The following is a 14,940-nucleotide window of genomic DNA, read 5'->3' as shown; positions in this document are numbered from 1 at the left end:
CTCGTAAACATCCCAGCCCTCCCCACCGGCCAAAGCAGAGAGAGGATCATGTGGCTTGGCTCCTTTACGCATTAATATGGTGACTGGGCATTTCTAAACATAAACCAACCTGGCGCGTTTGTCAAACCTCATTGGGTCAGGATGCACTGTTTTTAATATACTGATGGATATTATTTTCTAATACATAGTTCAGAAATTTTTCATGTATGATCATGAGAAATATTTCTTTTAGTTGTCCTTTTTGTAATAATTTTTCTGTGTTTGGTATCAAAACAATCCTGACTTCATAAAGCGAGTTAGGAAATGTTCCCTCCACTTGTTTTCTGAAACATTTTCTTCATTCTGTGTTTGACAGATTAGGCAGAAGAGCCATCAGGGCCTAGAGATTTTATGTTGTGGGAGGTTTTTCAATTTAATATATTTTTGAATAGATATAAAACATTGCAAATTTTCCCATTTTTTTCAGTTCTGAAAATTTATATTTTTACAAATTACCCATTTTGTCTAAGTTGTCAAACTTATTGATGAAATTCTTCATAGTATATCCTTACTGTTCATTTAAAGTCTGTATGATGTATAGTGATGTCCCATTTTTTATTCTTTAAGATAGTCCTTTGTGTCTTTTTTCCTTAGCCTAGCTATAAGTTTATCCATGTTGTCAATATTTTCAAAAAAACAGTTTTTGCATTCTTAAAAAAGATTTTATTATTTTTAGAGAGAGGCAAAGGGAGGAAGAGAGAGAGAAACATCAATGTGCAGTTGCCTCTCGCTGGGGACCTGGCCCACAGCCCAGGCACATGCCCTGGAATTGAACCACCAACCCTTTATTTCTCAGATGGGCACTCAATCCTCTGAGCCACACCAGCCAGGGCTCAAAAAATCAGTTTTTTACTTTTTTGGTTTTCTCTATTGCTTGCCTATTTTTCATATAATTGACTTCTACTCTTATCTTTATTATTTTTCTTCTACTTCTTAATATTTATTGTTTTGTTCTTCTTTTTTCCAGATTCCTAAGATAGGAGCCTCATCCACCAATATCGTACTTTGATTCTTTTCTAATACCGGTATTTAAAGCTATAAATTTCCCTTCTCCTTCTTCCTCTCCCCTCCACTCCCCTCCCCCTTCTCCTCCTGTTCTCCAGTTTACTGCTCTACGAATTTCCAGTGCCTCACACTCCATGGACCTCAATCTGTTTCCATCTGTGTTCTCCCAACAAGGCAAATTTCCTGGCTCAGCTTGGGTTTCCCTTTCCTGCTCATCTCAGAAAGTGTCTCCAGGCAGAAATTAAGGGCAATTGTGGAGATCACATCTTATCATCCAGTGTCTGAAAAGAATTGTTTTGTGTACTTTGTCCAGCTGTTCATAGCAGGAGGTCAAACTTAGTCCCAGTTCCTCTGCTGTGGCTAGAAGTAAAAATCTTACTTTATATCTTCACCCTATATTGTACCATCCTAATCTCCTCACCCAAACGGACATTAACTCTATACCATGCAGAACTAGTCTTGTACCATATAGATTGGTTTGTTTCTAGTTTCAATGAATAGTATTACATTAGAAACTTTAGCCTTTTCTAGTTTATTCAGTCAACATTGTTTCTAAAGGTCTGCCTTATTGCTCTGATACATCTAGTGTGTGATTCTGTCACATAGTTGTCTCACCAGGACACAATGTTTATTTCATTTATTAAGATATTTTCGTGTTATGAAATTGTACTAATTTTTTTAGTCATAAAAGTTTCATGCATTCCATCAGGTTAATTCCTACATAATTCAGTTTGTCACGAAAGTGAGTATTTTATTTCCTAGTTGATTTCTCCCTATTATCTGGGTCTCGGCATCTGATCCTAAATGAAAGGTAAGCCAGAAACTTCAAGAAATATCTGTAACCTCACACACCAGATGAGTGAGATAAAGGACCAGGACAATTACGTTTTTCAGCTCTTCAGTATTTCTCAATACACAGTCTGAGTTTAGAAGCACACTGATGGCCTGGAATGACCCAAAGTAAACAGAAGCTAGCCCGAGTCACTGGGATGGCTTGCCCTATATCAGGGCTCCATATCAGGAAACCATAAGAATGTGGAGCTCAGGTAGAGGTGAAGCTACAGCAATTTCAACCCCTCTTCATTCTGAGCCCCGGCCCTGTGTGGAGGAAGGGCTACACCACTGAGCACAGGCTGAAAAAATGTCAGTGTGCCTGGGGCAAACAGTCTTGCCAGTTGTCCCAGAGCTTTACAGTGTAGCTCCTTAGCAGAATGACAACTCAGTCTTAGGAAGGTAGTGAAGACTTCAGGAGGCTTTTTGAGCCTCACTAGGAAAAGGGACCCAGGCATGGCTCACAATGGCAAGTTAACAAAGGCGCATCTCCAGCTCAGTCAGCATGTGATAAAATCTGTAATGATGTAAGAAGAAAATCACGGTGCCAGTGGGTTGGACATCCAGTCAGCAGCAAACATTTACCAAACATCCACATCTGTATCGTGCCAGGTACTAATAATACAGAGGTGGACCAGACAGAGTTGTTGTTCTCAAGTAACTTAGATATAAACAAATTAGTAAAAGCATTCTAAAATTGCAGATTTGGGGTAGAGCATAGGCACAAAGAAAAACTGGCAATAGAGTCCAATAAGGTTTTTGAAAGATGAGTGCATGTGAGCTCATTATAAACACTGGGTAGGTGTTCCCCAGGTAGACAATGCAGGAACGAGCCTTCCAGGCCAAAGGGCAGGAGCTAAAGTAAGGAGTCACGAAGTCGCTTGCCGGGCTCAGGAAATTGTGGTCTGGGCACATATGTTCACATAATTGACATGTTCAACACTGCGTCCCCCAGACCTAAGCACATCCTGGTACACAGTCGTGAAGGACTGAGTGCCTCGAGGGAGGAAAGAAGAGAGACACAGTGGGAAGAACACAGGCTTTGGAGTCAGTGTTTAGGTCCTTAATTTTAAAACCAGGGGTGGCTCCTTTCTTTGTGCTAGGCCTATTTTGGGTTCTTTTAAAAGAAACTATATTATATAAGGTATCTAGAGTGGTCAAATTCGGAACAGAGAAAGTAAAATAATGGATGCCAGAAGCTGGCAGTAGGGGAAATGGGGAGTTATTGTTTAATGGGTATGAAAAAATTCTGAAGATTGGTCTCGTACAATGTAAATACACTTAACGCTACTGAAATATGTACTTCAGAATGGTTCAGAAGGCAGAACTTTGTATATTTTATCACAATTAAAATTTAAAAAAAACTATAAAGCCCCCCAGTTACTCAAATTAGGAAAGGATTATTTTGTCTACATTATCACATGGATGACCTGGGCCGAATGCCTTCTCAGCTATGAGACCCCTGCTGTTTTGTGAAACAGACATAGAAGGTTTGATTCTGGGTATTTGCTTTAAGGCAAGAGAGGTTTCTTTCATATTTTTTCTCATTTGTAATTTTAATCAAAGCATTGCTAATATCTAAGTAAACTTTTTGAGGAAAGAAACATCATTGAGAATTTCCCCCCAGAACAAAACATGTTCACTCCCCCAAACAATCAAACTCAAAGTCTAACAAAACAAAAAAACAAGAAAAGCCCACACATTTTTTAAAAGTAACAAAATCACCATACAGGGGTTCAGTGTGCATTTAGCAGCCTTCTCCCAGCTGTCTTTCAAAAAAAAACCACCAACAAATAGCCCCCTAGCTCATCAAAATATACATTTTCCATTTGCTTTTTTAAATTGAAAGTAATGATTAAAAAAATAAAACTTGAAGAGATTCACCATCAATTGCCTGACTCAATTCAATGTCATGGGCAGCACACAAAGGTCAGGAAGACCATTTGCAGCACACAGGATGAGGGCATGTTGAGCTTCAAGGCTGAGCTTTCTTCCAAACAGTGTAAAATACCCACAACTCCATGTATGAAGGGACGCAGACGACTTCCTTCGAGAATTCCACAGGGCAATAGAGGCACCCGAGCTGTTGTTCGTAGAGTGAAAGGGCTTCTGTCAAATTGACACAGTTACCCTGTGTAAAATATTTTCCATCCTGCTTCAGTACTCTCATTGAAAGGTCAAGAATCAGTCTGAGAAATTCCCATGTGGAATCTTCTTCCAGAGATGTGGAGATTGGAACAGCTGTCAAATCATTAATCACATAATCAAACTGCTTGCCTTCTTTGGCGTACCTCTTCAGTACTGGAACACAGTCGTCTATGAGAACCTGATGGCAGTCTCCTGTAAGATTGTCTAAGACGTCGCCACACGTTTTTCGCATGTATTTCTTACATCCATCAATCACCATGTGGTCAATCTCTACCATCGTGGCCATCCTTGGCTTCAGTTTCACTATTTCACATAATATGCCTCCGTCTCCGCCTCCCAGGATCAATACGTCTTTGCCAGTATAATCCTCTTTGCCGCTACCCATGATAGCCCGAGTATAGGCCCAATCACTCTCCGCCAGATTAACATCCCCATTTAGGATGAGCATATTTCCATACTGCTTCGAGTGCAGAATTTTAATATTCTGATAAGGCGACTCTTCATCACATACCACTTCATCTATGTCGTACTCAACCAGGCGGCCATCAGCAGTGGGCCAGTATCTGTCGATGGCCCCTCCTCGAACTATGGGTGGCAGTCGCTTCACCCGCGCAGGACTGTCCTGACTCAGTTCTTTCACTCTTTCTTCTATTTTGTTCAAAAGACTGTCAACTTCTTTGGCTTGCGCAGTGTTGTTGTAACTCTGAACGTCCAGTGACACCAAGCCATGCGGGTAAATTCTCAAGTTGGCAAAGCTGCCGTTTTTGTTGAGGTAGGTCGCTAAACAGCCATGATCCTGCCAGGTGTGCAGCGACTCCGCCATCCCCAGCTCCTGGAAAACCGAGCGGAGGCTTTTCAAAATGGCCTCGCAGTCAGCTTGGGCTCCGAGCATGAAGTCCAACGTGCCTTGCCGCGCAGCGGCCATAGCGAGGCTCAGTCCTGGTCCGGGCCCGACAGGGGCGGCAGCGAGAGTCAGGGTACCTTGCTGCCGCCTAGTTGGCGGCCGGCGGGGACTGCCCAAAGTAGGAGAGGTTTCTGACCTCTTCAAAATCTTTTGCAATAAATGACGGACCCGGATGAGGTCCAATCATACGCCCATTACCGCCACGGTGGGTCACTGCACAGCCAGTCCTTTTCCGGCAGTATCCAGGGGCGGTCCTAGTAACCAGGCTACGTCCACAGAAGCGGCGGAACGTGAAGCCAGCACTCCAAGGGGGCGGAGCTTGGAATAAAATTGTAGGCGTGGTTGGCCTGAGTGATTGCTGAGGGAGTAGGGTAACCTAGGACGCTGTTGCCTGGAGACAGCCAGGAGTGTCTAAGTCTAAAGACCTCCGGCTGCCCCGCCTTCCTCCGGAGTCGCAAAGGCAGTGAGAGGAAGCTGGGTCGGACTCAGCCTGGCCAAGGCCATGGCTGGACACCAAAAGGAAAAGGTGGTGCCAGATGAGGTGCATCAGAACCAGATCTTGCGGGAATTGTACCTCAAAGAGCTACGCACCCAGCAACTCTACACGCAGTATCATGTGAATCCCCAGCGCAAGGGTGAGGGGCTCCACGGGTCAGGGGGGTGCGGGCTGGAGCACAGCAAGAGGGGCCTTCTCTGACCTCACCCACATGCCTAGACTTCAGGAATTTTAGGGAACCCAGGAGGCGGGGTGCGTCTCACCCCACATCGCATCAGATATGTTAGAGATATTTGGCCGCGGTAAAATGTTTCTGTTGTAAGGAAGTTGTAAGGAAGTCTTTTTATAATTTTGCCTTTGAAATAATTGCATTGGGCAGGGGTTTATGTATTTTGTTTTGCCTGTGATTTTGTTTGTCTTTAATGAAAAAAGTTTGGGGTTATTTTTCAGACTTCTAAATTGTCTTAGACCTTTGGAAAGTTCAGGGGTAGTAGACTCAGGGCCCATAGTGTCCACCTGATAAAACGGCCTTACCTTCCACTCCTCATTTTGCACATCCCTCGGGTGGTTTCACTGGTACCCTCACATCAACTCCCCCTGAATGCCACTGAGGCTTAAATGGAGCCCCAAACCCATATGACCAAACGCCCCCCAGGCCTCTCTTCCCCTGGACAATCCATGGCTGTCTCAAACTCACCAGTTCCAAAACTAGACACATCCCACCTCCCCTCCCACCTGCTGCTACTCCAGAATATCCTGTCTTTGCCAAAGTCACCACAGCCATTTATTCTCCCAAGTTAGAAGCCTAGGAGTCATCCTCAATCACTGTGTCTCTCACTCTACACATCTAAGTAAGTCCTCAGGTTAACATTTCTCTCACCTGCCCCTTCCCATGTTCCTACCTCGGTGAAACACACCATCACGTGTGTGAAGGCATCTCTGCCTCTCCTCACTTAATTCTTCCCTCTTAATAGTGCCTGAGTCTGCCTTTCTGTTCATGCTCACCCCCAGTCCTCAGTAGAGCTCTCCTTACTTCTGCCTGGATTGATCTGGTGGGCTCTTAACTGCTCTTTTCCTCCAAGTACCACCCCACCCCTAACCCTTATACTGGGGGCTAGAGGTATGCTAAAAGGCAAATTTGATCCTGCCATCCCTCTGCAGAATCCTCACAGCTTCTGAGCAGATTTGTGGACCCCAATGGGTCTGGCTCTGCCGCCCGCCCACGGAGCTTCACCCCCATCACTCCCATCCTCACCCCCCATCCTCACTGGTTCCTTCTGGCCTCTGCCCATTTCCTACCAGTCTCTGCCTCGCTTATTCCTCTTGAATTGCCCTGGCCTTTTACATGTTTCCCAAACTCACAGGGTCACTCTCAGGTTCTTTCCATATCCTCACCCAGCACAAGCCCTCACTTTATGCAGGACTCTGCTCTCATGTATCTCCCACTCCCACTCCACCATCAATTCTTGACCCTCGGGACCTACTCTGTTGTTCTGCATCTCACTTGTATTTGCCTGGAATTATGTAGCTGTATATTGTCAGTCACCGCAAATGGAATGGAAGCTCAGGGAGTGTGGGAGCCTTCTCTGTTTACAGCCCTGTCTACAGTGCACCTGTAATTACAAGCTAAGTGAGTGTCTGTGGATTCTGTACCTCTGTTATCATGTAGCTTCCTGGGTACAGATCACTGTCTGTCTAACCTTGTTTGACTGACTGGTGTGTCTGCATCCCTGAACACCAAGGCTGTCCAAGAAAACATTCTGCAATGATGAAATTATACTATATGTGTGCTGCCCAAAATGTGCTCTTGGGCACTTGAAATGCTCCTAGTGTCACTTAAGAATTGATTTTTTATTGTATTTAAGTATTCAAAGTCAAGTAGCCACATGTGGCTGATAGCCACCAAACTGGACAGTGACATTCTAGACTGTGAGACCCTTGAGGGCCTTTTTCCCTAGTGCCCAGGACAATATCTGACATGTGACAGACACTGAGAAAATACTAAATGGGTGACTGGCCTAAGGTGGGTCTTAGAGAGGGTAAGGAATTAATGTTCTAACACGAACTTGTGATACTATCTTTGCTCTAGTTCACACAATCGCCAGAAAGCCCATGTCTTGGCATGATAACATGGAAGAGCCTGCAGATGGTAAGTCCTGGGGCTTGAGACACCACTGAGATAGAACAAAGAGAGGCAGCTGGCTGCACAGCCGCAGGGTAGTCCCACCTTGGGGCAAAACGCAGCCCTCTGCTTTGATCATCTGAAAACTGGACTCATGCTAACTAAGCTTACAAGAGGCTGACATATTCTACCACACTCCCAGTCTAACTTTCAAGCCAACACAAATGTTTCTGATGACCTGAACATTGTAATCATTTGTTCATCAAACATTGGCTGTTATAAGGACAAGTTTTGGAATCACACTTAGTTCCCGTCCTGGTTCTGCCTCTCATTAATTATGTCATTTGGGTAAGTTTTTATACCTCCCCGAGCTTATCTCTAAGGATTCTTGTGAAGATTAAACAAAATGTTTCCTGTGCCTAGAACAGTATCTGGTACATGATGATCAGAAAATGTAGGTTAATATAATTGTTTTCATTATTGCTTAGTGGTAGTCACTATGCAATAGTACTCTGCAATGGGGCGGGGGGGGGGATCTCATATCATAGTGAAGAAGACAGACAATAAATTAGAGACTAGGACCGGAGTGGCAATAGCATAGAAAACACATACCTAAGTCAGGCTGTGGAGTTTGGGGAAGTCGTCTTAAAGGAGGGGGTGGAAGGACCTTCCAAGTTATATGGAAGGACACAGAAATGAGACTTCCAGCCAAGATGGAGGCATAGGTAGACCCACTGTGCCTCCTCACACAAGTAAAATAAGACAACAACAGTTTAGAAGCAAAAACAACCAGTACTGACAGAAAATTGAACTGTATGGAAGTCTGACAACCAAGCAGTTAAAGTAGACACGCTCATCCAGACCAGTAGAAGGGGCGGAGTTGGGTGGAGAGTGCTCGGGGCAAAGCGGTGGCTGGTGGACCCTGGGCGTGGGGTGAACCCAGCAAGGTAGAAGATTGTGGATGGGCATGGTGCACAAGGCGGCTGGCAGACCGGGAAGTTCCACATTTGTGCACAGATAAACCAGGCAAAACTGGGAAGTGAGACAGACCGCACAACCCAGGGCCCCAGCGTGGGTAAATAAAGCCTCAAAACACCAATTAAAAATGCCTGTGGGGGTTGAGATGCCAGGAGAGATTCCCAGCTTCACAGAAGAGTTTGTTGGAGAGACCCACAGGGTCCTAGAATGTACACAAACCCACCCACCTGGGAACCAGCACCAGAAGGGCCCAGTTTACTTGGGAGAAGAGGCAGAAGTGACTGAAATCTGGCAGAGAGTGGAGCAAGCACCATTGTTCCCTCTTGGAACCCTACCCCAAATACCACATCACATGCAGTGACTGGGTTGCCCCACCCTGGTGAACACCTAAGGCTCTGCCCCTCACTACATAACATCATATCAAGACAAAAAAAATGGCCCAAATGAAAGAACAGATCAAAGCTCCAGAAAAAATACAACTAAGCAACAAAAAGATAGGCAACCTATCAGATGCACAGTTCAAAACACTGGTGATCAGGATGCTCACAGAATTGGTTGAATTTGGTCACAAATTAGATGAAAAACTGAAGGCTATGCTAAGTGAAATAAAGGAAAATGTACAGGGAACCAATAGTGATGGGAAGGAAACTGGGATTCAAATCAATGGAGTGAACCAGAAAGAAGAAAGAAACATCCAATCAGAAAAGAATGAAGAAACAAGAATTCAAAAAAATGAGGAGAGGCTTAGGAACCTCCAGGACATCTTTAAACGTTCCAACATCTGAACTATAGGGCTACCAGAAGGGGAAGAGGAATCACAACAAGTGGAAAACTTATTTGAACAAATAATGAAGGAGAACTTCTCCAATCTGGCAAAGGAAATAAACTTCCAAGAAATCCAGGAAGCACAGAGAGTCCCAAAGAAGGTGAACCCAAGAAGGAACACACCAAGGCACAACATCATTACATTAGCCAAGATTAAAATGAAGGAGAGAATTGTAGAAGCAGCAAGAGATAAGGGGACAGTCACCTACAAAGGAGTTCCCATCAGACTGTCAGCGGATTTCTCAAAAGAGACCTTACAGGCAAGAAGGAGCTGGAAAGTAGTATTCCAAGTCATGAAAGGCAAGGACCTACATCCAAGATTGCTCTACCCAGCAAAGCTTTTATTTAGAATGGAAGGGCAGATAAAGATAGCAAACAATTAGAACAGGAACTGAACCACAGAAATGGAGGAGAGAGAGGGAAAAAGTACAGAGAATAAGTAGCATAGATGGTAAGTAGAAAATAGACAGGGGGAGGGTAAGAATAGTATGGAAAATGTAGTAGCTAAAGAACTTATAAGTATGACACATGGACATGAACTAAAGGGGGGAATGTAGGTGGGAGAGGGTGTGCAGGGTGGAGGGGAATGAAGGGGGAAAATGGGACAACTGTAATACCATAATCAATAAAATATATTAAAAATGAAAATAAAAGAAATGAGAGGCACCACCATGGCCCTAGAACTGTGAGCACTTTGGCAGGGCTACAGTAATACAGGTGGACGTCGGCCATGTGTGGGAATGAGGGAAGAGGAATGAATATTGGATGGAAAGCCTAATCCCTCCTGGAAAGCTGTTCTCCTTCCCTCTGCTTTCTTAGAGTAGAAGACAGTGGAGGAAGGATGTAGGACATATAGGAGGATGGAGTGGGAGGTGTGACGAGGGAGGAGCACCAATGATCACATAACAGAGTGGAGACAGACAAGTAAATGAACTAATTGAAAGAGTGTAATAAAAAAAAGTATGGCTCTTATATGCAGTCAAGACACTAGCCTGGCTGGAGTAAAGGATAGGAGCTGGGGACTTGTAGCAATAAGAAAAATAACAGGCGGTGAGGTGTTGAAAGCCAGGCAGGAGTTCATTACTAGCTCCCTTATGCTAAGGATATGCTCGGCTGATGCCAGGCCCTTTATTCACACTCCTTCAGTCCATTCTAAGTCACCTTGCTGAGGTGGATATTTTCAGCCCATTTTACAGATGAGCAAAGTGAGGCCAGAGAAGTTAAATTCCTTGACAAGCTAGTAATGGAAGATCCAGGAATGTCACACTACAAACCCCAGGTTCTTCCCGATGGCCAACTGCCTCTCAAATTGAGACTTGACAAGGTAGAAATTAGAAATGAAAATTCTTTAAGTCCTTAAGCTGTGGAGCCACCGATATACCTGGTACAGGCAGGCAGACTTATTTCAGTGCAGAAGGATTTGACAGCCCTCCTCCTCACTCTTTGGGCCACAGCTGCATGGTCCAGACTCACTCGTGCCTCAGGCCTTCGCTCTCACTGCCAGCAGTGGTGCACTTTTCCTCCGCCTCCTCCTCAGGGCCGGCTCCTGCTTGGCATCCAGAGAGCCCTCCTCTCACGATCGAGTGGGATGTGGCCAGCTGACCTCTGTGTGCCCCTGTGACTACGCCCTTCTTCCCAGTTCGCATCGCTCTCTGCCACCATTGGGTTTGCTTGTGCACTTGTACATTATCCCCTGTCCCTCCTCCTAGACTGGGAGCTCCAGCAGAGCAGGGACCATGTGGATCTCATTCTACTCTACCTCCAGAGCCCAGAACAATGCCTGGCACAGTTCGTGCTGAACAATGTATTTGTTGAAAAATGAGTGAAGGAAGCAGACACCCTTGGCATGAGGCGTGAGGCCTAAGCAAGCCTCTGAGCCCAGGTGCTCTGCCTCTTTCAAGAAAGAAAGCGTACAGACTAAAAAGAGCACAGGGCCACAGGTTGTTCCCCAAGACTGACTCTCTGTAACTCATGCCCCATCCTCCAGACAAATTTCTGAATCTTATTCACCATGCTGCCCAGGGACCCAGGAAGAAATACTCGGAGACACAGACTGAAAGCCAAGAAATCGGATGGTTCTCAGAGCCCTTGGTAAGTGTGTCTCCTTTACTTAGGAAGCACAGAGGCAGCAGAGGTGGGGGCCAAGATAGACCAGGTGCTTGGTGTTGAACTCTGGTTACCACTTACGGACCCTGTGACATTGGATAAGTGACCGGGCTATGTAATGACTCCCTTTTCTGGGTGTGGGCTGGAGATATTACAGCTCGTGTCTCATAAGGTCAGGAGGAATAAACGAGGTAGGCTTTGCAAGGTGGAAGGCAGAGCCTGCCACATGGTGAGTACCGTGCCAGTGTGGGTTAAGAGAAAGGCAGCTGAAGACGGACTGCCGGGATTTGTTTTACTGGTAACCCGTAGGCTGGTCTTTGCCATGTCGAGATGTTAAGACATGTTAAGACATTTCTAAGTTTTCCCCTTTCCTGTAGAGTGGGAATGATAGGAACAGTCCTTACCTCATTTGGTTTGGAAGATCCCCACTACCTACAAGGAGCCTTAGCACATCAGCACCCTGAGTGATGTAGGGCTTCTGTTACTGGGGGAAAACGTAGACTTTTAAAGAGACATCTTGCAGAACTTTCTGACACTCTTGTCTTTTAACTCTGCTTGTGTTTTTCATTACATAGCCGGTTTTAATGTGTAACTAGCCAGCGTGCCAATTTTCTCCATTATGGTTTCTGGGGTCTGTGCCTTCCTCAGGAGGTTTACAAACATCTTTACAAAAACAACGAACTTTTCTCCTGCATTGCCCCCTAAATGTTGTGTGTTTTAAGCACCTGGCTTTTGGTGCATGTGTGTGTTGTGCGGGTGATCCGACGTTGCAGGCGCTGCTCCGAAGCTGTGCCAGAACTTCCTTCCTGGCCTCAGAGGCGCCGGGCTCTTGCACACGCTGTGTCTGCACGCGCTCTGCTCTGCACCCCAGACCACTACTCCTTGGGGGAGTCCTACTCATTCTTCAAGACGGCTCAGGAGAAACCTCTCCCAGAAAGTCCCATTAAGGGACTGATACCTCCCACTCCCTAGCAGGCCGAGCTGGGCACTGCGCCCTGAGCTTCTGCAGTGCCATGTGCCTTCTGCTGTTATAGCTCAGTTCAGGGTTTCAGTGTAACCTGGTGGCTTGGAGCCAGACAGCCTGGGTTCAAATCCCAGGTCCACTACTTTCTACCTGTGTAAACTGAAACTGGAAATCTCCACTTACATACTGTTAAATGGGGATAAAAACGTCAATGTTTGTTGTGAGGATTAACCAAAAACGTATATAATTTGCTAGGGTCGTACCTAGCACCTAGTAAGTGCCCAATGGATGCACGCTACTGTGCTGTCAGTGAAGAACAGAAAGGAGGGCACTGACCCCCCAGGACCACCAGGTGCCTCCCCAGCCCCTCGGCTTGTACCCTGTTGTCCTTGCCCCCTGCGTGATTATGCAGTGCACACCCCCCCACCCCTGACCTCTTATTTCTACTGTGGGCACCTGGCCTTCCCGCCACTTCTACAACTCAGGCTGGGGCCCTGGCTCTGCCACTGGGCGACCGTGTGGACACCCAGTAAAGTGTCTCGTAAGTCACTTCTACCGGTGGGGGGAGAGCTAATAGTTGCGCATTTGCAACAGCCCCTCCTCAGACCCGGGGCATGGCTTTGGAGGGAGGAGGCTGCGGGAGACAGGGCGGGGGTTCCAGTGGGAGCCCCACCACGTTCCCAGGGGTCCGAGTCCGGGACGGGGAGTGCAGGACAGCCAGGCCCGGCAGACCGCCGGCAGACGGCCGGCCGGGGAAGAGACAGATGCTCAAAGGGAAATAGGGCCGCGTGTGTGCACGGGGCGGGGGGGTTCACTTACGACGGAGGAACGGAGGGTTGTGAAGGGAAGAATGGGAGGGTGATTTAAAAGTCACCCAAGGTAGATCATTTGGCAACTTATAAAACTATTACAGAGCACAGTCATTTAGGTCATTGTTCTTCATTTTCTTAACGAGAAAGGCCTGAGTCCCACGGGTACAGAGTGCGCATGTGCAAAGGCTGCAGGTGGGACACCAGCCTCACCAAGCCGTGACAGGAAGGACTAGTGTGACTGCCCAGGCCGGCGCTGCCCTGCCCGACACACCCCTCCCCCCAGGCTTTGCAGTTAACTGACTGCTCGGGCCTCACAGCACTTCTCCATCACGGAGTCGTGAAGGGTCTGCAAATGAGCTAAGCATGTGCATCGTTATAAACTGGGGACGTTGCCGCTAGGTGGCACTGGTGGCACGGTAAGAAGGTACCCCAATCCCCTGACATCCAGTTGTGGTGCAAACAGCAACTTGTGCTTGAAAGCAGAAAAGGCTCCATCAGCCCCAACGTCACTTAGGGCTCCTGGCTCCCTGGCAGGACCTCAGGCTGCACAACCCCAGTAATAGATCACCGGGGAAGCCACACTCAACAAATATGCTCAGCCTCTGGTCTCCACGTGAGCTGAACCGTGTCCTTTAGGTTGATAGCACAGTGGAGTTTCTGTAAGATTTATGTGTCAGAATTCTTACTCTTACTCAGTTCTCTGTGTCACTTCAACATTCATTCATTCATTTGTAGATATGTACAGAGTTCCTAGTGCCTGCTGCCTACTGTTCGAGGTGCAAGAATAAGCAGGAACTAACCCAGACAGGACCTGTCCTCCAGGAGCTCATGTTCCAGTGGGGGAAAGAGTCCAGAGGCCTTGAACTTAGGCAGTGGAAAGGGAAGGGCAGAAGCTTTGCACAGGATATTCTCATCCAGTCCTGCAGCTTTTGCAATCTCAATGTTATCTTCATTTCATAAACTGGGTTTGGCCAGGAAAAGAACCAAGGATTGTGCACCAGCACAGTGGGGCCTAATTCAAGTCCAGGTCCATTGACTTCTAACCCAGGTCTTTCCCTTCCCCACAGGCTGCTTTCTGACTTACGTTCTCCCATCTAGGTCAACCCAGAACATGCCGACCGCAGGCTGAACCACTTCAAGGTCTACACTGACATCAGTCTGTACAAGGCTAAACTGTGGAGCTTGGGTGAAGATGATCGCCACAAGTAGTTTGCCAGCAGTGATCTCTGCCCGTCTTTAATGCCCAGAGTGTGTGCTGCCCAGATAAAGATACTTGAAAGCCTAAACTCACCTATCCAGAGTCTCCTGTTTCTCCTCTCTGCCCTTGCCCACTGGACCAAATCCTTCATCTTCCAGATTAGTCCAAGGCCAGTTAGAGATGGCAAACTCACTGTACACAGTGTCTGCTCTGCCTTCCCAGGCCCCAGTAAAGGAAGTAAAGGGATACGGATGGTATGAACCCACACAAACTGGGAGAGAATCGTTAGCAACCAAGAAAACTGAAGACATTTCGAAGATGGAAAGCTAGTGAAAGAGGGTGTAAGAAGCCACCAAATGCAGGCTCAGTGGGACACCTCTCGGCATAGAGCCCAGGTCCCAATTGTCACTGGGCCCTTAGACAGAATGGGGTGTGAAACGGGGAAATGAAGTGGACGTCGGTAGGGAGTCTGCAGGGAGGCCCACTCCACGCACCAGCGCCCAGGCATTTAA

At 46.6% G+C, this 14,940-nt stretch overlaps 2 protein-coding genes across 2 annotated transcripts; one reads left to right on the top strand and one right to left on the bottom strand.

Moving 5' to 3' along the window:
• Positions 1-739: 739 nt before the first annotated feature.
• Positions 740-5,156, bottom strand: LOC119052450 (spermine synthase-like). The gene has a single exon (XM_037149743.2). The coding sequence runs from the start codon at positions 4,946-4,948 to the stop codon at positions 3,851-3,853; it is 1,098 nt and encodes a 365-aa protein (XP_037005638.2). The 5' UTR covers positions 4,949-5,156; the 3' UTR covers positions 740-3,850.
• A 238-nt stretch (positions 5,157-5,394) lies between these two features.
• On the top strand, positions 5,395-14,492 carry CFAP144 (cilia and flagella associated protein 144). Its single transcript, XM_037149831.2, has 4 exons — positions 5,395-5,562; positions 7,513-7,572; positions 11,336-11,439; positions 14,329-14,492. The coding sequence occupies exons 1-4, from the start codon at positions 5,430-5,432 to the stop codon at positions 14,437-14,439; spliced, it is 408 nt and encodes a 135-aa protein (XP_037005726.1). The 5' UTR covers positions 5,395-5,429; the 3' UTR covers positions 14,440-14,492.
• Positions 14,493-14,940: the final 448 nt, after the last annotated feature.

This window comes from Artibeus jamaicensis, unplaced genomic scaffold (assembly GCF_021234435.1).
Source record: "Artibeus jamaicensis isolate MK-2021 breed Jamaican fruit bat unplaced genomic scaffold, CSHL_Jam_final scaffold_847, whole genome shotgun sequence".
Taxonomy (NCBI): domain Eukaryota; kingdom Metazoa; phylum Chordata; class Mammalia; order Chiroptera; family Phyllostomidae; genus Artibeus; species Artibeus jamaicensis.
This window is presented reverse-complemented; position numbering and strand designations above follow the sequence as displayed.

What these genes read in the sequence shown, in the direction of transcription:
- LOC119052450 (XM_037149743.2), bottom strand. Translation starts at nt 4,948, where the DNA reads ATGGCCGCTGCGCGGCAAGGCACGTTGGACTTCATGCTCGGAGCCCAA.
- CFAP144 (XM_037149831.2), top strand. Translation starts at nt 5,430, where the DNA reads ATGGCTGGACACCAAAAGGAAAAGGTGGTGCCAGATGAGGTGCATCAG. An exon ending in TGTGAATCCCCAGCGCAAGG is followed by an intron (nt 5,563 to 7,512) that starts GTGAGGGGCTCC and finishes TCTTTGCTCTAG; the next exon opens with TTCACACAATCGCCAGAAAG. An exon ending in CATGGAAGAGCCTGCAGATG is followed by an intron (nt 7,573 to 11,335) that starts GTAAGTCCTGGG and finishes CCCATCCTCCAG; the next exon opens with ACAAATTTCTGAATCTTATT.